The 24,273-nt window shown below is 38.2% G+C and overlaps 1 protein-coding gene across 5 annotated transcripts in view; it reads right to left on the bottom strand.

Moving 5' to 3' along the window:
• The window catches only part of PAPPA2 (pappalysin 2), a 522,663-nt gene that overhangs the window by 230,583 nt on the left and 267,807 nt on the right, over window positions 1–24,273 (bottom strand). For all 5 annotated transcript variants that reach the window (XR_014816258.1, XM_084977645.1, XM_084977647.1 and 2 more), the window contains one exon: window positions 1,571–2,642. Coding sequence is in view for 4 of the 5 variants with exons in the window: in XM_084977645.1 (XP_084833771.1) it covers window positions 1,571–2,642 (1,072 nt within the window). In the remaining variant the exon portion in view is untranslated. The remainder of the gene's footprint in view (window positions 1–1,570; window positions 2,643–24,273) is intronic.

Here is a 24,273-nt window from a genome sequence, read left to right as displayed (position 1 = left end):
TTTTCTGCACCTTATTTCATGTGATTCACAAAATAACCCAAGGATAGAGGTAATGCAAAGTATTAACTGCAATCACCCTCGTTTGACAGACAAGACATCTGGGTTTCCAAAAGCGACTTGCAAAATTTACATAGCTGGTTAAGTAGCAAAGACTCTGGAATTCAACTCTGTTCCCTGAATCCAAATCTTACACTCAACCCTGGATATCACATGTCTGAGTTATAGGCCAACCTATTAATGGGTGCTAACTGCTCACACACGGGGGTACCAGGAGGACTGCCCACACAAGAAGACCATGAGTTAACACACAAATCATGGCCAAAACCCACAAAGGCAGCCATTCCTGGATAGCTCCAGTCCTACCTCCCACCCATACTACACTCTAGCTCAGGTGTAAGCCTTTTTACAATTTTTATAAAGGTACCTGTGATAAATGGGGAACACTTGCTCACATACACAAGTTAACAAGTTTACCACCCATCTCTCTTTTTTTTTTACCTCCCTCTAACACTCCCCAACCACCTGCATCCGCCATCAAATGGAAATCCTCTTATTGGTTTCTGTCCCACAACAGATGACACATCAGATCCATTTATTTATTAAAATAAACATGAAATAAACAACTATGTCTCAGCTGCCTTTCCAGTCACTGGGAATGTCTCACAGGCCCTGGTCACAGAGAGCTGATATTCCACATCAAGGAAAGACAAATGAATGCATAAGAAAAACATCCAAAGTTGGCAGGTGTTGTAATTTGTTGAGAGACTGATTAGCCAATTTCAACTGGGAGATCATGAAAACCCTCTCCAGGAGGTGATATTTAAGTAGATTTTGGAATTACAAGAGAAAACCCACCAAAAGAAGATCTAGGAAAAGAGAATTCCAGGAAGATGAAACAGCTAGTGCAAAGCCCTTGGGCAGGAACATACTTGATTTGTTCAGTGAAACAGAACAGTCAGTGAGGCTGGGCAGTGTGGGTGCGGAGAGAGCAGGAAGGAAGCTGGAGAGGTGGGCAGGGGTCAGGTTGCAGCAAAGCCTGTGATCCAGCCACCTAAAGGAGACCTATGGTCAGATGCAGAATGTCTTATCTTCATAAAGCTACTATTCTGCTCAAACTGCATCAGGGACTAAGCACACACGGGGGTGCGTCATGAATTTGTGTTACTTTGCTGGAAACTTAAGACTATAAGAAGACTGCTCATGTACAGTTGGTGCTGACTGGTTTCTGTCAATATATACCTTGTTTGCTCTCTATGAAGATGCCTTGGCTTCCTCCCTTTCCTGTGTCTCAAGCACCTGGTACATGCGCACCTCACACCACATATACAGTTGTCTGCTCCACAGAAAATGAGTTTTGTGAGGGCTGTCTCTCGTCTTAGTCATCTCTGTGTCCCTGATTACCCAACACAACATTTAGCACTTCGCGAAAGATCAATACTATCTGGTGAAGGACATGAATGTTTTACTTGGGGGGGAGGGTGAATACTCTTTTGTCTCCAGAAGCCAAAAGGCTGAAACAATGTTAGAACAGCATGCTACAAGCAGGACACCCCAAGCGCCAGTCCCTTACCTTCTGGGTGAGTCAGGGTCGAAGCAGGTCTTACGCACGTCCGCCGCCTCGGGGTCACAGCAGTCGCCATCATCAAAGTCGTTCAGCATGTTGTTACACTCCGTGTGACAGAGCCCATCCCTGCGGTTCCAGGAGTAGCAGCGGCCCTGCAGGCGGCAGTCACCCCCATCGTAGCCAGTGAGTGGGTGCTCGCACTCAGGGTCACAGTGGTCATTGCCAATCTTGCTGGGCTCACAGTTCACAAGCACAACGCGGTGGCGCAGGGTGGAGTTGTGGACCTGGTGGACGCTAAGCTGCCAGCTGATGTTGTAGCGGCTGAAGGCTTCATTGAGCACCTCATGCTGCCGACGGATCTGCTCCTCACTCACCGTGGGGTTCAGGCCCTCATCATCACAGATGTTCACCACCTGGTAGCGTATCACCTTCTCTCCCCGGAGGGGCCAGTGCCCGTTGTACTGGGAGATCAGTTCCACATTGTCACAAGCCGTTTGCCCACAGAGTGGAGGCTGCAAAGGTGACAGAATCTCAGGCTCTGGCTCAAAGCCCTGGAGAACCTCAAGCCGTGGGTACTTCCCATCTCCAAAGAGGGCCCACTGTTCTTCCAGGGGCTCAAAACTGGCTGTTAAAAGCAGGGTGGTCAAATCCTCCACCTCACTTGGCTGCTGAGGTCTGTGCTGCAGATGGCTTTGTGGGCGGGCCGTCGACCAGAAGACCAGTGTGCCCAGGTGTCCACGGAAACAGTGCCCGTCCTCAGAACTATCCCCCCCAAGGAGCAAAGAGCGACAAGATGCCATGAAGGGGCTGTTGAGGGGACCAGACTGGTCTGGACTACTAGCCACCCGAGTGCCATCCACATACAAGGCCATGCGCTGTCCGTCGTAAGTGACTGCCACATGTGTCCACTTGCCTGGTTGGTAGCGACTGTGGCCCATCACAACTGTGGCTTTCTTCACGCGGTCGGTGCGAAGAGAGAAGAAGAAGCGGGCATCTCGCCTTCCCACGTCCTTCCCTGAGCGGATCCCCAGGGCCCAGCCCTTGTCACTGATTGTGTGGGAGCAATTATCAAACACACCTGGGAAAGAAGGACGAGTCGAGGGGAGAAATACCAGAATAAAGGGAATGGAGAGAGGGAAAAGAAAACCCATATAAATAGCAAGAATGTAGGTTTTTAATGGGAAAAAATGAGGGATACAGATTTCCCCACCTGTGATGGCTGGCTAGTAACCCCTATCAGGCTATTGTGGCAACACCTTTCTGCTAGAGGAATACAATTTGAGGTTCCATCCAATTCAATCCTTTTGGTGTTTTTAAAGAACCAAAATGGAAGCTGGAAGGGGATGTCTAATGGAAATGACAGCCATCCTCACCACTTGGTCACAAACGTTCCTCCGGCTGATTCTGTGTCCATGCCTTCCCTCCCTTTCTACTTCCCCAGAAGTCAGGAGGGCCTTCATGGTTCTTTTAAAAGACAGTAATCTCCTACCCCCTCAAAAGATCATTTTTCTCTATTGACTCCTGAAATGATGATTCTCATGGGGAAAATAAGGTGAGGACTCTAACATTCCAGACATGACTCCCAGCCCACTAGTCCCTCTAGTGCCTAAGGGCATGGACACCCATCCATAGCGAACAGTTGTTCCCCAGAGTAAGCAATTCCCCATGGTCCTAGACTAAAATAGTAGTCAAGTTTTAAGAAAAATTGTTCTACAATCAAAACACCCACCACAGTACAGAGCTGAAACTTTCCCAGATAAATGAAGCTCCTTACGACTTACAATTTTGCCACCTTGCTCAAGGCAGGCCCAGGACTACTAAGTCCCATTAAGAAAGGAAGGAACACCTGTAGATAACTAGATCACTAATATGTCAGGAGCAGGAAGGAATAATCAGGTATAACAGGACCACAGATGAAAGAGGAATCCTGATGGCAGTTTGGAGGCTCCCAGCAACCCGTCGGCAGCTACAAACCCACCATCTCCTCCTGGCACCTCTTCTAGCACAGGCAGTCTCAAGAGAAGATTTTCTTTGTAATCTACATAGGGACAGCACATTCCACTTTGGAGCGGCTTAATAAATACTGCTTTAACTAATGAATTATTAAAAGAAAGGTAGGCAGGCCTTTAGAGCAGACACCTGAGGCTAACACCAACAGGTGTTCTTCCCCAGCCTCCCCCAGCTAAGAATTTTACTTATTCCCCTGAGCTCCTACGTAATCCACCCAAACAGTACTTCTCTATGGAGAGTCTGGATTCTAAAGCCATAAGTTCTCCCATTCTAATTGTGGGCAAGTGTCTTAAAAGTAGCTACATTTTCATAAATGATAGAATATCTTCTGTCTCTAGCATAAATCAATAATTGGTGATTTAAAAATCAAACATTCTTTTTAACAAAAGCAACTCCTTCTTAATTTAGTAATTCTAACAGACCTCCAAGCACTGGAGATGATGAGATATAAAGCACTGGTGATGTGCTAGTTTTGTTTGGGGATTTTTTTGTTTGTTTGCTTGTTTGAAGAATTACTACTTTACAGACTCTTGTACTGGGTGGATTTTCAAAAGAGCAGACATACCTAATGAGATCAATAGTAAGTTCCCTGCTTCATAGTTTCTCCTTGTGCACTTATTTTCACAAGTACATTGAGTCTGAATTGTGTCCATCTGCTAACCTATGAACAAGTATGCCCAATATTTAACATCAGACCATGGCGTTATTAACCTCTCAAACAGTATATATCTGCTGGTTTTTAGGAGGAATAATCAAGGAAGACCCTATTTTGTAGTTGTTGCATATACACAGGTGTATATGAGTTGGGGTATAAATTATTAGGCTTGACATATAAATTACTAGATAATTGGCTTGTTATTGCAATTTTGAACACTTTCACTTACTGTCCTTAGAACTTCCAGTCTAGTATCAACAAAAGAATTGCTTCCACTTATTTATCTCATAGGAAGCTATAAAATTATAGATAATGTGTCTAAAATGTTATTTTTAACTTCTTGAGACAGACAATGGAATTTTCTTATCATACTCAGCTAGTTCTGATTAATCTAAGGTTAGTAGTTATATTAGAAAAGAGCTATTGGCCTAAAGCATTAAAATAGTCAATTTTAGTTGGGAGTTGTAACAAGTACACAGAAGTATTACTTTTTGAATGATTAGCAAAGTAAAGATTCTTTACTCTCTAATTTAGTAAGATGTATAAGTACCATTATGTGAAACCTCATTAGGTACCTAAATAACTGCATTTTATTTGCTGCATTACCATTGTTCATACTTCATCTATAGGAAAAGAGTAAATAGTTGTTAAAGCACTGTCCTGCACTCGTTCCAGAAAAAAAAGCATACTTAAAAATAGAATTTTCTAAGCCAATTACCATGGACCAAACAATTGCGTCCTCCCAAAATTCACTTGTAGAAAACCTACTCCCTACTGTGATGACATTTGGAGATAGGGCCTTTAGGGGATGATTAGGTCATGAGAGTGGAGCCCTCATAGTGGGATTAGTGAAGAAGATAGTTAGCTTCTCTCTCTGCTCTCCACCGTATGAGAATACAAGAAGACAGCGAGCCATCTCCAAACGAAAAAGAGGGTCCTCGCCAGAAGCCAGATCTGCTGGGGCCTTTATCCTGGATTTCCCAGCCTCTAGAACAGCAAGAAATAAATTTCTTTGTTTAAGCCACCCAGTCTATGATATATTTGTTACAGTAGCCCAAACTATGACATCAATGTCATCAACACTATCTATGGATTGGAATCACAGGTGGAACTTTCACAAATACAGACTCTCGTGAAAGCATGTTGAAAGCTCAGGAATTTTTTTTTTTTTTTTTTTTTTTTTTTGTCTTTTTAGGGCCATACCTGTGGCACATGATGTTTCCAGGCTAGGGATCGAACCAGAGCCACAGCTCCTGGCCTACGCCACAGCCACACCAACATGGGATCCAAGCCATGTTTGTGACCTGCACTACACCTCACAGCCATGCCAGTTCCTTAACCCACTGAGCGAGGCCAGGGATTGAACCTTGTCCTCATGGATACTAGTCGGGTTTGTTACCACTTAGCCGCAGTGGGAACAACAAGAGCATCTGATATTCTATATTTACAAAATAAATTAAGCTTCTTACCCCTTGCTCAGAGGATGGAAATGCAGGAGACAGAAGTTGAGAGTCCTAGTTTTTCCAACCAGTGAAAAAGAATGAGAAAGATGTTATCAATAAGTTAAATTAAACATGGAGTGGAGATCTCAACCGATATTGTTTTAAACGCTTCATTTAAGGAATCACATCAGGTTAAGCACTTTGAGTTTTTCTGAGGTCTCTATGCACCCATAGTACATAGTTGCTCATTAGTTCAGAAAACTAATGGAACAAGAGATGGTTAAAAGAAATAGGAGCCTGTTACGAATAAGTGCACAGATAGGATGCTGTTAGGGAATATGGCTAATTGACTGTCTAGGACTGATAATTAATTGGAGCTTTTTATTATCTGTAATACAACTCATATTTCAGACCACTGAAATGGAAATAAACTTCCCTTGCTCCCAATAAAAGCCCTATTATTCCAAGAGAGGAACCTGTAGCACTGAATCACAGAATGCTTACATCTCTCTAGGAATCACTGCCAGCAGCCCCAACCTCTTTCATGAGATCATGAGTGTGCCCTTGCGAGGATTTTTTAAATTTCCAAGGATAGACTAAATAAATGTTTCTATCCCCTGCATCTTCTATAGTCTTATAGTTTGTACTGGTAAAAATCCATTCCTTTAGTCTGGAGGATATGAATGAATTATCCAATTCTCTTCTCCTTTGAGACTGAATAGACCAGTCTGCAGTTAGGCTGAAATTGCAGCCTGTGCTCAGATCAACACAGATTTAGCCCCAACATTGAACCGTAACCTAGAAGCTCTCTATTTCACCCCTAGCTGGTGGGAAGAGGATCATCCTTGGCCACTTGAAGGGCTGTCACCCTACTAATCTTCAAAGGGTATATGCATTTCATCTCACTGTCTTACTCTTCCTGGAAAAAGAAATTCCACTTGGAATTAATCATTTTGGTTCCTCAAACATTTACTGGATATTTCATTCTTGCCAGACATACACACTCTTTTCAGCTTTGGAAGTAAATGTAATCTTTGCCCTGGAGTAGCTACAGTTTTATGGGAGATTGAGAAATATAGCAGATAATTTTAATATAACATCAGAACTAAGATTAAGAAATACCCATAGTTCAGAGAGGATTTCCTGAGGGGACTGAGACCCAAATCTACTCTTGAAGAATGTACAATAATTATCTGGGCAAAAGAATTACAGAATCATTCCACACCGTGAAGATAGCAGGATGGAGGGCACCAGAGGTAAAACATGTCCAGGTAGGTCTTGTATAACACAGCAAGCAGCTTGGACTCTCTATGTCAGAGAATGCCTGGAGGTCTTCCTACTGCTGTCAAATGCCTCTGATATCCTATGAACACACAGATGAATTCTAGGTTGCAGCACCTCAAGGTTGACCTTGTCTTGGCCACTAGTTCCAACTGTAATTACAAAAATTTCCAAAGCTTGCAGATGGACAACTGTGGCACAAGAAAGACATGACAACCACAAGAATTCCATGTAGTTAGTTCACCCATGCACTTGGTCGATAGACATTTATGAAGAAATACTAGCTGCTACTTTCAATACTTGGTGCTTGGAATTTTTGTAGTGCTCAAATGGTTATTTGATATCATAGGGGGTTCAGTACAGTGAGGAAGATAAATATTAAATAAATAACTACAATGAGATATTGGTAGGAAGTATAAGTAATTATGTAAACAACAAAAAGACCCCTTTGTTAAAACATGGATGTAATACGGCAGAAATTACTGAATATCAGCTTTCCAGCACTGGCCTATCTTGTTAACAACTTAATTCCAATCAAATGTTCCCATGAAACTAGGGTTACCCTGATTACCAGTCAGGCTGTCTGGGAAGGTTAGGAAGACCCAAGGCTAAAGAATTCCAAAAGAGGGGAGTTCCCATCGTGGCTCAGTGGTTATTGAATCCGACTAGGAACCATGAGATTTCAGGTTCAATCCCTGGTCTTGTTCAGCAGGTTAAGGATCCGGCGTTGCTGTGAGCTGTGGTGTAGGTCGCAGACATGGCTTGGATCTCGCATTGCTGTGGCTGTGGTGTAGTCTGGTGCTACAGCTCCAATTAGACCCCTAGCCTGGGAACCTCCATATGCTGCAGAAGCAGCCCTAGAAACGGCAAAAAAAAAAAAAAAAAAAAAAAAAAGAATTCCAAAAGGTAAGTTCAGGCATTCCCAGATCAAAGATCCTGTTGGTTTACACAGAAACATTCACTGTAAAATTTCATAGACCCTTCATTTATACCAAATACTTTAGCTTGATCTTCTAAACTTTGATACGGTGTTCTTTCAGTGAATATGTTTTCCTTCACTTCTTATCACGTAATGATATCCCCTATTTATATAGCACTTGAGCATTCCAAAGAAATCCTTTATAACTATCATTTAAATGATAAAGCCATCTTGTGAGGTAGACAGGGTTTTTATCATAACCACCCTTATAATATAGATGGGGACAATGAGGTTCTGAGAGGTCAGATGTCACACTAGTGCAGAGAATACACTAGAACCAAGGTATCATGATTCTAACCCCAAAACAGTTTTCTCTGCTGAGAAAGACCATAGTGCATGGTGGTTACAAGCAGGAATCAACCAGAAGCTTCAGTCTCCAGTTTACCATTTAACATGCTATGTGACTTCAGAAAACGTATCTCATCTTAGTTTACTCATTTGAGAATTGTACATGTAAAATAAAAATCTGTCCAGCACTGGTCTTCTCTTCAGCATCCTCCAACCACAAGCTGCAATCACAGGTCTACCTCATGACATTGTTTTGAGAATTAAATAAGCAATATATGTGAAAGATCTTAGTACAATGCCTAACTCATACAAAGTGATTAATAAACATTACCTATGATGACTAGAAAAAGTTTGACGATCAACTATCAAATTAGATATAAAATCAATGTTATGCCGATAAATGTTTAGCAACTGGTTCTCTGAAGGAAACAAACCTTGATTTGTAGCATTTGCCAATTTCTGTGGCATGAATATTCCCACCATGGCCAATTTTAATCTACTGATGTCACTAAACATGGAGTTGGGAGGAGATGTGTATAACTGGCTTTGGTAAGCTAGTCAGAGCCAGTTCTACCAATAGAAAGTCTCAAAAGAAAAGTGGATGCAAGCTACCATGTGTCTCCGTCACTCTCTGACTATTAAAGCAGATGTGGCTGCTTTGCTGGTGATAAGATTTTTTTCATTAAAAGGAGGTAAGTGTAACTTAGGGACTTATTATAAAACTACAGTAATCAAGACATTGTGGTATTGGAGTTCCTGTCATGGCTCAGTGGTTAACGAATCTGACTAGGAACCATGAGGTTTCGGGTTCAATCCCTGGCCTTGCTCAGTGGGTTAAGGATCCAGTGTTGCCATGAGCTGTGGTGTAAGTCACAGATGAGGCTCGGATCCCCCGTTGCTGTGGCTCTGGCGTAGGCCGGTGGCTACAGCTCTGATTCGACCCCTAGCCTGGGAACCTCCATATGCCACGGGAGCGGCCCAAGGAAATGGCAAAAAGACCAAAAAAAAAAAAAAGACATTATGGTATTGGGGAAAGAGAAGACAAATAGATCAACGGAACAAAGTAGAGAGCCCATAAATATAGTCAATTTATCTTTGACCAGGAGCAAAAGCAGTGCAATGGAGCAAAGAAGTCTCTTCAAAAACAAATGAACAAACAAACAAAAAATGGTACTGGAAGAGCTAGATAGCTCCATACAAAGAAAAAAAAAATGAATCTAGACACAGACCTGTGTCTTCTTCACCAAAATTAACTCAAAATGGAGACCTCAATGTAAAATGCAAAACTACAAAACTCATAGTAGGAAAAAAAAAACATACATGACCTTCAGCATGGTGATGCCTTTTTAGATACAACACCAAGACATGATCCATGAAAGATATAATTTATAAGCTGAACTTCATCCAGATTAAAAACTAATTTTATTCTAAATCAACATCAAAAGAACTAGAAGATAATGCCACACACAGGAAGAAAACACTTGCAAAAGACACATCTAACAAAAGATTGCTATTCAAAATATACAAAGAACCATTAAAACTCAACAATAAAAAAGAAAGTTTAAAAATGAGTCCAAGACCATAGGAGATACTTTACCAAAGAAAATATACACATAGCAAAAAGGCATATGAAAAAATGCTCTACATCATACGTCATCAGGGAAATCCAAAGTAAAACCAGGAGACACCACTACACAGATTTAGAATGGTCAAAACCCAGAACACTGGCAACATCGAATACTTTTGAAGATGTGGAGCAACAGGAACTCTGATACCTTCCTTGTGGGAATGCAAAATGATACAGCCACTTTGGAAAACTGTTTGGCAGTTTCTTAAGAGTATGTTTAATACTCTTACCATAGGATCCAGCAATTATGCTCTTTGGCATTTGCAAAAAAAAAAAAAAAATTGAAACTCTGCCCAAACAAAAACCTGCACATTGATATCTGTAGCAGCTTTATTCATAATTGCCAAGTCTTACAAGCAACCAAGACAACCTTCAGTACTTGAATGTATACATTAACTGTGGTCCACCCAGACAACAGAATATTATTCAGTTCTGAAAATAAATGAGCTACCAAGCCATAACAGACACGAAAGAAATATAAATGCATATTACTAAGGGAAAGGAGCCAATACAAAAAAGCTAAATATTGTATGATTCCAACTTCTGGAAAGGGCAAAACTATGAAGACAATTAAGAGATCAGTGACTGCTAGGGTGAGGGTAGAGACATGAATAGGTAGAGCACAGAGGATCTCTAGGGCAGGGGAAAAAAATCTATAAGATATTATAATTATGGATATGTGTCCTTTTATTTTTATCCAAATCCATAGAATGTACAGCACCAAGATTAAACCATAAAGTAAACTACGTTCTTTGGGTGATTATGATGTTCCAATGTAGATTCATCCTTGAGGAAAAAAAAGATCATTCTGGTGATTAATGTTGATAAAGTGGGAGGCTATGCATATGAATGGGCAAGGGACATATGGGAAATCCCTATATCTTTCTTTCAATTTTATTGTATATTTAAAATTATTATAAAATAGTAAGTCTTTTTAAAAGAAGGGGAAGGTAAATGTTGCTCCCACTCTGCATTTTGAGCCTTAAAATTACCAGAGCACCCAGTGACCAACTGTGCCTGTAAAATAAAATCTGTCCATACCAGATCTGATCTTTCTATCCTTCAACCACAAACTGGGATCACAGAAAGACACGCACAGCTCATTCACATGCCCTCAGGAGTTACTCCAGCCCTGCTTCCTTCACTCCATCAAGTAGAATCAAGAAGGACTTTGATACAAAAGAAAAATTACCAAATCTCCACACTTAGAAGATTTCTCTTTCTTCTCAGTCTAGCAGAGGAGACTACATAGAAGGCTGACAAAGCCAACACAGTCTAAGCCAACACAATATAAACTCTGAGCTTGTGCAACATTGAGATTTTTTAACTTTGGATGTACATGTGATAGAAGCAAAGATGTTATAACTGTTGCTTATTCATCAAAACCACATTCTTGGTAGGAAGAGAAGGACCAGATCATCAACATAATTCATGAAATCACTCAACACTAAACTGAACTATGAGAACCCCTGGGTTAGAAAAATCAGATCAAGTGAGGTAACTTGATGGTGATACTGAAGCCAAACATTTGGGTCATGTCTTAAAACTTTAAGACTTATTCTTTCACAGAGTGGTTGAATGGATAAAATAAGAAGGCTCATCTATACGCTGCCTAAAAAAGTACTCATTTCAGATGTAAGGACACATGTAACCTAAAAGTGAAAGAATTAAAAATATGTTCTATGCAAATGGAAACCAAAGGAAAGCTGGGGTAGAAATACTTTTATCGATCAAAATAGATTTTAAAACTAACACTGTAATAAAAGACAAACAAATACTGTAATAAAAGACAAAGGAATTACATAATACTAAAGAAATTATTCCAACAAGAGGATATAATATTTGCAAATATTTATGCACTTAACATAGGAGGAACACTTACATATATAAAGCAAATAATAACAAGCCTAAAACAAGAAATAGATAGCAATACAATAATAAGCAGAAGACTTTAGTACCCCATTTACATCAATGGATAGATCACCACAACAGAAAATCAATAAAAAAAAAACAATAGCCTGAAATGACACATTAGACCAGATGTTTAATAGTTACATATAGAACATTCTGTTCAAAAGCAGCAGAATATACATTCTTCTTAATTGTGCATGAAACATTCTTCAGAATGAATCATATGTTAGGCCACAAAATAAGTTTCAATAAATTTAAAAATACTGAAATCATACCAAACATCTTTTCTGATCAAAATTATATGAAGCTAGAAATCAATTACAAGAAGAAAAAAACAAACAAACAAAAAAACATGTGGAGATTGAACAAGATGCTATTGAATAGGTAAATATATCAAAGGGGAAATTTTAAAAATTACCTTTAGACAAATTAAAATGGAAATGTACAACACACCAAAATCTAAAACATGAAGCAAAGCAGTACTAAGAGGGATGTCTACTGCAATAAATGCCTACCTCAAGAAACAGGAAAAATCTGAAATGAACAACCTAACACTGCACCTAAAGGAATTTTTTAAAAGGATAAAAGAAACACAAGGTTTACAGAAAGAAGAAAATAACAAAGATCAGAGTGGAAGTAAATGAAACAGAGACTAAAAAGAATAGAAAACATCAATGAAACTAAGAGCCAATTCTTTAAAAAGTTAAATATGACAAACATTTATCCACACTCAACAAGGGAAAAAGAGGACTCAATTAAAATTAGAAATGAAAAATGAGGAGTTCCCATTGTGGCTCAGCAGTAATGAACCCAGCTAGTATCCACGAAGACAAGGGTTTGATCCCTGGTCTCGCTCAGTGGGTTAAGGATCCAGCATTGCCGTAAAGTGCAGTGTAGGTCACAGATACAGCTTGGATCTGGCATTGCTGTGGCTGTGCTGTAGGCCAGCAACTACAGCTCTGATTCAACTCCTAGCCTAGGAACTTCCTTATGCCATGAGTGTAACCCTAAAAAAAAAAAAAAAAAAAAAATGAAAAATGAGAAGTTACAACTGGTATCACAGAAATATAAAGAGACTACTATGAACAATTATCTACCAACAAATTGGACAGCCTAGAAGAAATGGATAAACTCCCAGAAATATATGATCATCCAAACAGAAGAAATTTCATGAAGAAATAGAAAATTTGAATAGACCAATTGCTAGTAAGGATACTGACTCCATAATCAAAAACCTCCCAACAAACAAAAGCCTAGGACAAGACAGCTTCACTGGTGAATTCTACCACACATTCAAAAACGATTTAATAGCTAGTTTCTCAAACTCTTCCCAAAAGTTGAAAAGGAGAGACTGCTGCCAAACTTATTTAATAAGGCCAAGATTTCTCTGATACCAAAACCAGACAAAAACTCCACAAAAAAAGAAAATTAGGCTAATATACCTGATATATATAGATGCAAAATTTCTCAAAACATATTAGCAAATAGTTAACAAAACATTTAAATTTAACAGAACATTTAAAAAAAAATCATACACAATGACCAACTGGGATTTACTCTAGAGATGCAATAATGATTCAACAACTGCAAATCAATCAACATGATATACCACATTAACAAAATAGAGGATGAAAATCATACGATCATCTCAAAAGATGCAGAAAAAGCATTTGACAAAATTTAACCTCCATTTATGATAAAAACATCCAACCAAGTCGGTAGAGAGGGAATATATCTCAACATGATAAAGATCATATATGACAAGTCCATAGATAGTCATACTCAAGGGTAAAAAGCTAACATCTTTTCCTCTGATTTGAGAAACAAGACAAGAGTGGTCCTGTATGTTTATTCGACATAGTATTAGAACTCTTAGCCAGAGCGATTAGGCAAAAAATAAATAAATAAATAAATAAAAGGCATACAAATTGGAAAGGAAGAAGTAAAACTGTCACTGTTTGTGAGTGACATGATTTTATAAATAAAAAATCATGAAGATCCTAAATCAAAAAATTGTTAGAACTAATAAATTCAGTAAAGTTGTAGGATACAGTATGAATATACAAAAATCTTTTGTGTTTATACACACTAACAACAAACTATCAGAGAGAGAAATTAAGACAATAATTTATAATTGCACCAAGAAAAATAAAATACTTGGAATAAATTTAGTCAATGAGGTAAACTGAAAATTATAATACATTGATGAAAGAAATCAAAAATGACACATATAAATGGAAAGATGACACATATAAATGGAAAGATATCTCATGCTCATAGGCTGGAAGAATTAATACTGTTAAAATGTGCACATTAGCCAAATGCACAGATTCAATGCAATCCTTATCAATATTAGAGTGGCATTTTTCACGGAAATAGAACAAATAGTTCTAAAATTTTTATGGAATCACCATAGACCTGAATACTCAAAGAAATTTTGAGAAAAAAACAAAACTGGAGCCCTGATTTTAAACTATACTACAAAGCTTTCATAATCAAAAGAGCATAGTATTGGCATAAAAACAGACACACAGATCAGTGATACAGAATAAAGAACCCAAAAATAAACTTACAGCAAGGAGCCAAGAATACAATGTGAAAAGGACTATCCCTTCAAAAAATGCTGTTGGGAAAACTGAATAGCCACTTGGAAAAGAATGAGACTAAACAACTATATTATTCATACACATATACCCCCCACACACACACACATGCAAATGGAAGTTTCCGCTGTGACTCAGCAGGTTAAGAACCCAACATAGCATCCACAAGGATGTGGATTAAATCCCTCACCTCACTCAGTGGGTTAAGGACCTGGCATTGCCACAAACTGTGGTGTATGCGGCAGATGGGCTCAGATCTGGCATTGCTGGGGCTGTGGCATAGGCCAGCAGCTGCAGCGTTTATACAACCCCTAGCCTGGAAACTTCCATATGCCACAGGTATGGCTCTAAAAAAAGGGAAAAAAATTCAAAATGGATTAAAGCCTTGAATATAAGATTCAAAACCATAAAACTCCTAAGAGAAAAATAGAATGTAAGCTCCTCAACACCAATCTTGGCAATGATTTTTTTGGATCTGACTTCAAAAGCAAAGACAATAAAAGCAAAAACAAACAAGTACAACTATATCAAACAAAATATTTCTGTACAGCAAAATGAAAGGTCAATCTACCAAATGATGAAAATATTTGCAAATCTTATACCTGATAAGGGGTCAATATCCAGAATATATAAGTAACTTGAACAATTCAATAGCAAAAACAAACAAAAATGAACAAAAAAATCTGATTTTAAAAAAAAGAGAAGAGCTGAATACACATATTTCCAATGATGATTTCCAGATGGCCAACGGTTACTTTAAAAGATGTTCTACATCATTAATCCTCAGGGAAATGCAAATCTAAACAACGAAATATCACCTACCACTGGTCAGAATGGATATTATCAAAAATACAATAAAATACAAGTGTTGGTGAGGACATAGAGAAAAGGGAACCCTCGTGCATTGCAGGTGGGAGTGTAAATTGGTAGAGCCACTATGGAAAACAGTATGGAATTTCCTCCAATAATTAAAAATAGAACTACCGTATGATCTAGCAATTCTACTTCTGGGTATTTATCTGAAGAAAATGAAAACAGTAATTGGAAAAGATATGTGTGCCTTTATGTTCACTGCAGCATTATTTACTACAGCAGAGATAGGCAAACAACCTCAGTGTTCGTCAATGGATGAGTGGATAAAAAGATGTAGTAAATACATTCAATAGAACACTACTCACCATCCATAAAAAGGAATGAAATCTTGCCATTTATAAAACCATGGATGGATCTTGAGGTTTTTACGCTAACTAAAATAAGTTGATCTTATAACAAACCATAATGGAAAAGAATGTGAAAAAGTATATACATAGGAATCATTTTGTTGTACACAAGAAACTAACACAACATTTTAAAACCAACTATATTTCAAGGAGAAAAAATTTTTTAAATAAATTTTAAAAAGAGAAAAATATATACTGTATTGTTTCATTTACGTATGGACTCTAAAAAACTCACAAAGAGAACAGGATGGTAGTCAGCAGAAAGGTAGATTTGGGAAGGGAAGTGTGATGGGTGAAGGGGTTCAAGAGGTACAAACTTCCCATTATAAAATAAGTAAGTCTCAGATATGTAACGTACAGCATGGTGACTATAGTCAATAATATTGTAGTTCAGGAGTTCCCATCATGGCTCAGTGGTTAATGAACCCGACTAGTATCCATGAGGACTCCTGTGCGATTCCTGGCCTTGCTCGGTGGGTTAAGGATCCAGCACTGCCGTGAGCTGTGATGTAGGTCCAGACGCAGCTCGGATCCCACGTTGCTGTGGCTGTGGTGTAGGCTGGCAGCTACAGCTCCGATTTGACCCTAGCCCGGGGAACCTCCATTGCCTCAGGTGCGGCCCTAAAAAGACAAAAGACAAATAATAATAATAATAATAATAATAATAATATTGTCGTTCATACTTGAAAGTTGCCAAGAGTAAATCTTAAAAGTTCTCATTACAAAAAATACATTATGGGAATTCCCGTCATGGCTCAGTGGTTAGCAAATCCAACTAGGAACCATGAGGTCATGGGTTCGATCCCTGGCCTTGCTCAGTGGGTTAAGGATCCGGTGTTGCCGTGAGCTGTGGTGTAGGTCACCAACATGGCTCGAATCCTGCATTGCTGTGGCTCTGGCGTAGGCCGGCGGCTACAGCTCCAATTAGACCCCTAGCCTGGGAACCTCCATATGCTGCGGGAGCGGCCCAAGAGATGGCAAAAAGACAAAATACATACATACATACATATATATATATATATATATATATATATATATATAATGTAACTTTGTATGATGACAGATAACTAGACATTATGATGATCATTTTGCAGTATATACAAATATTGAATCATTACGCTATACACTTGAAATTAACGTTATGTTGATTACACCTCAAAAAAAAATTTAAAAAGAATGTTTCTTTAAGCTCTTGCTTGGAACTAGATGCCATTATGTATCAATGTTTATTAAATTTAAAATTGATCCAATGCTTTATCTTATGTTTAATCACTGTTCTGAGAGAAAGGGAAGTAAATTGGGGGAGCATATCTTTTACTTTAATCCTGCTCTCAACTTCAAAACTCCATGTTATATATACTCTGAATATATAACAGAGCTGTATATTCATGTGGGTCTTCAGGAAAAGTCATTTGCATCCATTTTTTACTATCATTAATTTCCAAAATTTGGAATTAATAGAATCAATTCTTCTCCCTGGGTGAAGAAAAACTCTAATAGTAGTGAATATCCAGGCTAGAGAGTTAGAAATAACAATTTAATGTGGAAATTTTTAAATGCAGCCCCTGCAGAGGAGTAATCCTGCTTCTTTCCATTCAGGGTTCTTTGCACTCAGGAGATCTGCTCATATCAAGAAGAAATAAAGGAACTTAAACTATCTTTTATTAAAGATCTACTATGCTCCAGACACTGGACATTTGCCAGTCCGTTTAAACCCTACTAACAAATGTATGAACTGAATTTTACTATTCTCACTTAGAGAACAAAAAAATTGAGGATTATAGAAGTTAAGCAAGGTTTTCAGTCTTACATATAGGAAGAACCAGAGACAGGGATCAAAACTAAGTCTCTTTGACCAAAAAGTCCATGTTCTTTCCATTGCACTGAAACATTTCAAATATTAAAAAAAAAAAAATAGGCGCTGTATTGTTCTTTTTGGAGCAAGAAGAGAAAAAAGATGATGAGTATGGCACTCACAAGTTTTCAGACCACTTCTTGAAAGTGACTGAGATCTGACTCTTGAAAAAAATGTACAGGCTGACATTCACACCTGGAAATACTTTGGAGGAGAGAACAGACTGGCTCATACAGCAGTTAATACCTCCATGCTGGTCAATGCCTAAATTAACAGGCTGACTTACTGGCATGTAGTAATGTCTACATGGCCCTCCAGGGTTTTCTGCGACACTTGATACTTGGCAATCAACTCTAGAGGAACTGAGGCAAAGGCAGAGCTTTGTATCCCAAAGCCAGGACAGTGACTAAAGGCTGGAGAAGATGGGAGGGAAGCTAATGTGAACACTCAGCTGAAGACTCTCCTTCAAGCCAGGGGCTTGCATCTCCATTTCCTCCTTTTTCTTGGTTTCCACACTAAGCACGTAACTGGTAGAGGAGGACTCTGTATTAGAAGCGAGTGTGACAGAGAAGGAAAGTGAAATGTCCCAGGTAGGAAGTGCTCCCACTTCTCAATCAATCCAATCAGACTGCTATGACTGCTCACCTCCTTCTCCACCAGAAATCTCCCTACTCCCCTGCTGCAATCTGCTGTCAGTTGGCTTTGACAGAATGGGGGTCCCCTGAACACAAAACAAGATAGGAGTTATGCTTCAACAGTGCTCTTAGCATCCTATTGAGGAGGAAAGTATCTACCTACGAGTATGAAGTGAAAGAAAAAAGAATCTTCTGAGAACTGTCAGGGATCAAGCTGTCCTTGGCAGTCTCGTTTTATGGTCATGACAAATTGGACAAAAGAGTAAGACATATTCTTTTCTTCCTCAAAGCAGAAGAGTATCCGTGTTTCAAGAACATTATGAGAATTTTGATTTCAGAGTGTTGAAATAAACGGAAAAGCCAAAAAGTCGCCCCGTCTGAGAGGCTATATAGGCCCAATACTGAGAAAGGTAGATGCCCTGGGACTTCATTCTCACACCCTTCCCCAGTTAAAATCATGCTCTGCAGTCAGCATGTCACTCTCCTGACACCAACATTCCAAATACAGTCTCAGCCCCATAAATAATGCTATAGAACTCCCTTTGTCTGAAGTGTCTCCCATCTACAAGTATGTCCTCCAAAAATTAGCCTAAGTTTCACCTTCTCTGTGAAGCTTTGCTTAACCACCCTAGCCAAAGCAGTTTCCTCTTGCAGCTTGCTGACCCTCATGGTACTGCTGCTACTTCCTTTATTTGCCCAAGTAAATTGAATGTTCCTTGAGGATAAGAGCCTATCTTAGACATATGTGAATTACCCACTGGGTCAAGGGAGAAACAAATTTTAGTTCCTACATTGCACCTGCTCTTTTCTGCAAGTCAAACTGAGTCATGAGAAATCTGACCCAAAGAAAGAAAATGCCCCATTAGTCTCAGGCAAGGAAGAGGGATGCCCAATGGCTCTACCATTGCATCTGATGTGGAAGAATGACACAAGAGGGACAAAGCATTCAATCCACTGTGAAATTATGTTTTCAGACTTTCCCATATTAGATGTGCTTTCCTCAGCCATCACATAATAAGCTGCTTCCTTTTGGGTCCCACCACTTGGATTACATCACACATGGTAAAACCTATGGAGAGCTTTTCTTAAGCAAAGCTCTATCCTGGAGGGAATATCTACCCAGGACAGACTCTCACAGAGAAGATCATTTAACTATAGGCCAAGGTAGAAGATAAAGATAAGATCCAGGCAAAAATGCTATTCTTGGCACAGAGATGGCTGTGGAACCTTGCTTCCAGGAAAGCCCCATAGCAGAGTTCTCTGTATTTTTGGGAGGGCTGAGGTCAAGAGTGAGAGTTCTGCTTCTCCAGGAAGATGTGTTGGCTTCCAGGAAGGTGAGGTTCAACAAAGAGAGGAGTCATGTTTCGTGTTATCAGCTCTGGTAACTGAAAAAACATGCTGTGTGGTGCAAGTATGTTTTTAGGAGGAAAAAGAGCAAAAAACAGGGCCAGGGAAGGTCATGATCATTAATCAACCTGATACAAGACAAGGGTCTTAGGATGTTATGCCTATGGCTTCTCCACACATCTATCTGCTGTCTTCTGCAGAACTACTTACCAAACACCCCAGCCTCCAGTGAGAGCATGAGGGGAACAAAAAGGGCCAAGAGGGAGGGGGATATAGGCCATCCATCAAAGGCCATGCAGCCTGGCAGAGAGCAGGGCTGTTGTCAGCAGGAAAGTGGTAGAAAGTGAAAAAAAAAGAAGGCCAGGGAGGTGTTTTTCAGCTGTTCTAGATGACTTTCCTTCAAGACAGGATTAGGCTCAGTTTCTTAACTATGAGTCCAAGTTTTTACAAATTATAGTACAGAGTGGTAAAAAACCTCCTGAGACTATTTCACTAGTATCTTCCCAGAAAAATTTTAAACCCCTTTTTATAGTCCACTCTTCATTTTAGTCATGTTCTTATCATGCACAAAGATGACAGAAACCAAGATGAGAAGTTCTGAAGCTTTCTGTAAGCCACCCAGGAATAAGGTAAAAGTCAATGAGGCAGACTGGCAGGAGAGGAGAGGGCTTTCTTTGTGATTGCCTGAGAAAGCAGGGAAACACAAAATGGCAAGATGGGGGATAAGAATCCAAAGGCATGTACCACCTCAGAAGAAGTGTCCCATACACAAAAACCATGGAAAGTAGTTATCAAGGTTCCTGACACAAAGTGTCAATAAATGTTAGCTACTCTTAGAGTTATTATTGCTACTGATGAAGGGCAGAGGGGACAAAGGGCATTAAAGGAAAAGGACCACCACCTTCTACCTTTAATTGGTAGTGCCTGCCTGGACCAGACTGAAAGCACACAGGCCTTCTAAAGGCCAACTCTAGACCAAAGCTGCTTAGATCTTATTGTGTATATGAGTAATGTCCAAAGTTAATATTAATAGCAAAGTTAATATTAAGAAGTGAACAGGAAATAACAAGTTTTCCAGACAAGCAAAAACTAAAGAAATTCATCACCACTAAACCAGTCTTACAAGACAGGTTAAAAGGACTTCTTTAAGCTTAGAAGAAATGGCACTAACTAATAAACAGATATGAAAGGATAAACCTCACTAGGAAGATAAATATATAGAAAAGGTAGTGGATTAATCACTTATAGAGCTAGTATGAAGGTTAAAAGACAAAAGTAGTAAAAATATCTGATAAGAATAATTAGTTAAGGGAAAACAAGATAAAAATATAAAATGTGACATCAAAAATATAAAATACTGAGGGGGAGAGTAATAATGTCAAGCTTTACAATGGGATGAAACCTTCAGTGTTATCAACTTAGAATAGACTCTTTTAGATATATATAAGCCTTACGGTAACTACAAAGCAAAAACCTATAGTAAATACACAAAAGATAATGAAAAGTTACATAAGAATAACACTAAAGAAAGTCATCAAACCACAAAAGAAGAGAGCAAGAGAAAAAGAGGCTACAAGAACAGCCAGTAACTACATATCAATAATTATTTTATATGTAAATAAACTCAATTCTCTAATAAAAATACATAGAGTAGCTAAATGGCTATTTATATTTTTTTAAAAGACCCATCCATATGCTGCCTACAAAAGAGTCACTTTAGATGTCATGACACACACATGCTGAAAGTAAAGGGATGGAAAAATATATTCCATGCAAATGGAAACTAAAAGCTGGGGTAGCTATACTTATATTAAAGAAAATAGACTTTAAAATAAAGATTGCAACAAGATACAAAGAAAGGTGTTACATAATGACAAAGGGTCAATCCAATAAAAAGATATAACATTTGTAAATATTTATATAAGCAACATAGGAGCACCAAAGTGTACAAAAGCAAGTAATAACATACCTAAAGGGAGAAATAGATAGCAATACAATTATAGTAGGGTACTTTAATACCCCACTCACATTTAGACAGAAAATCAATAAGGAAAAATTGGCTTTAAATGACACATTAGGACTCTAGCGACTTAATACAGATATATACAGAAAACATTCCATCCAAAAGCAATAGAATACACATTTTTCTCAAGGGCACATGGGACGTTTTCCAAGATAGATCATATGTTACACTATAAAACAAGTCTTAAAAAATTTAAGAAGGTTGAAATGATATCAAGCATCTTTTTTGGACATAATGGTATAAAACTATAAATCAATTACAAGAAGAAATACGGAAATTTTAAAAATATGTGGAAACTAAACAACATGCTACTGAATACCAATGGGTAAATGAAGATTTAAAAGAGAAATTAAAAATACCTTGGGACAAACAAAAATGGAAATATGCTATATCAAAATATATCAGATACAGATAAAGCAGCTCCAAGAGGGAAATTTCTAGCAATAAATGCCTACCTGAAGAAACCACAACAACAACAACAACAAAATCTCAAATAAACAATCTAACTTTACACCTAAAGGAACTAGGGAAAAAAAAGAACAAAGAAAACCAAAATTGAGCAAAAAGGAGGAAATATCAAAGATCAGAACAGATATAATGAAATAGAAACTAAAAAGACAATCGAAAAGATCAATGAAATCGAGAGCTAGTTCTCTGAAAAGAACAACAAAATTGACAAACCTTGAGCTAGATTCACCAAGAAAAAAAGAGAGAAGACTCAAATAAATGAAATCAGAAATGAAAGAGATGTTATAACCAATTACACAGAAATACAAATGATTATAAGAGTTTACTACATGTTATATACCAACAAATTAGACAACCTAAAAAAAAATGGGTACATACCTAGAAACATAGAACTTTCCAACTCTGAATCATGAAGATGAAGAAAATAGAAATAGAAAATCTGAACAGACTGATTACTAGTAAGGAGACTGAATCAGTAATCAAAAATCCTCAAACAAAAGTCCAAAACCAGACAGCTTCACTAGTAATTCTATCAAACACTCAAAGAAAAATTAATCCCAATCCTTCTAAAAATCTTCCAAAAAATAGAAGAGAAGGCTTCTAACTCATTACATGAGGCCAGCATTAACCTGATATCAAAACACAAAAAAATACCACAAGACAAGGATACCACAAGAAAAGAAAATTACTGGCCAATATTCCTGATGAACACACATGTACAAATCTTCATGAAAATATTAGCAAACTGAATTCAACAATATATTAAAAGGATCATACACCATGATCATGTGAGATTCATTCAAGGGATGTGAGCATGGTTTTAACATTCACAAATCAGTCAATGTAATACACCACACTGACAAAATGAAAGACAAAATTCATATGATCTCCTTGATAGGTACTAAAAAAGCATCTGAAAAAATTCAATTGCCTTTTATGATAAAAACTCTTGGAGTTCCCGTCGTGGTGCCGTGGTTAGTGAATCCAACTAGGAACCATGAGGTCGCGGGTTTGATCCCTGGCATTGCTCAGTGGGTTAAGGATCTGGCATTGCCGCGAGCTGTGGTGTAGGTTGCAGACACAGCTCGGATCCCGCATTGCTGTGGCTCTGGTGTAGGCCGGTGGCTACAGCTCCGATTCGACCCCTAGCCTGGGAACCTCCATATGCCGCTGGAGGGGCCCAAGAAATAGCAAAAAGACAAAAAAAAAAAAAAAAAGAAAAGAAAAATCCTAAAATTTATATGGAACAACAAAAGACCCCAAATAACTGTAGCAATCTTGAGAAAAAAGAACAAAATAGAAGGCATGATTCCAAACTACATTACAAAGTCATAGCGATCAAAACCATATGGTATTGGTATAACAGCAGACACACAGATCAATGGAACAGAATAGAGAGCCCAGAAATAAATCCGCACAGATATGTTCAATTTATTTATGACAAAGGAGCCAAGAATATACAATGGGGCAAGACTGTCTCTTCAGAATATGCTGTTGGGAAAACTGGATAGCCATTTTTGAAAGAATGAAATTGGACTACTATCTTAAAAAGATATTAAATAAACAATTTCATTTATACTAAAGCCTCGAATATAAACATGAAAGTATAAAACTCCTAGAAGAAAACATAGGCTATAAGCTCCTTGACATAGGTCTTGGCAAACATTTTTTTTTTAATCTGAAACCAAAAGCAAAAGCAACAAGAGTAAAAATAAGTCAAGCTACATAAATAAAAAAGCTTTTGTGTAGCAAAGGAAACCATCAACAAAATGAAAAGGTCACCTACCAAGTGGTGAAAATTTTATATCTAATAAGAATTTAATATCAAAATCTTATATCTAATAAGAATTTAATATCAAAAACATGTAAGGAATTCATACAATTAATAGCAAAAAAATAATATGGTTAAAAAATGAACAGAGAATCTGAATTGACATTTTTCCAAAGAAAATATACAAATCTCCAACTGGTACTTAAAAATATACTCTATATCATTAATTATCAGGGAAAGGCAAATCAAAATTACAATAAGATATAATATCACACTTGTCAGATGACTATTATCAAAAAGACAACACCATAAGTGTCGGTGAGGATATGGAAAAAAAGGTAGCCCTCATGCTCTGTTGGTCGGAAAATAAATTGGTACAGCCACTACGGAAAGCAGTATGGAGGGTCCTCAAAAAATTAAAAACAGAACTACTATATGATCAAATAATTCTACTTCTGGGGGTTTATTTGAAGAAAATGAAAACACTAATTTGAATATGCACTCCTATGTTCACTGCAGGATTACTTACAACAGCCAAGATATGCAAATACCATGTGTCCATCGATAGAGGAATAGATAAAGAAGTTGTAGTAT

Source organism: Sus scrofa, chromosome 9 (genome assembly GCF_054392235.1).
Source record: "Sus scrofa isolate SSC_HxYL_T2T_F1_AM1 chromosome 9, Sscrofa_HxYL_maternal_Yorkshire_Landrace_v2.0, whole genome shotgun sequence".
Lineage (NCBI taxonomy): Eukaryota > Metazoa > Chordata > Mammalia > Artiodactyla > Suidae > Sus > Sus scrofa.
Note: the sequence above shows the minus strand (reverse complement) of the source record. Positions and strands in the feature narration are given on the sequence as shown.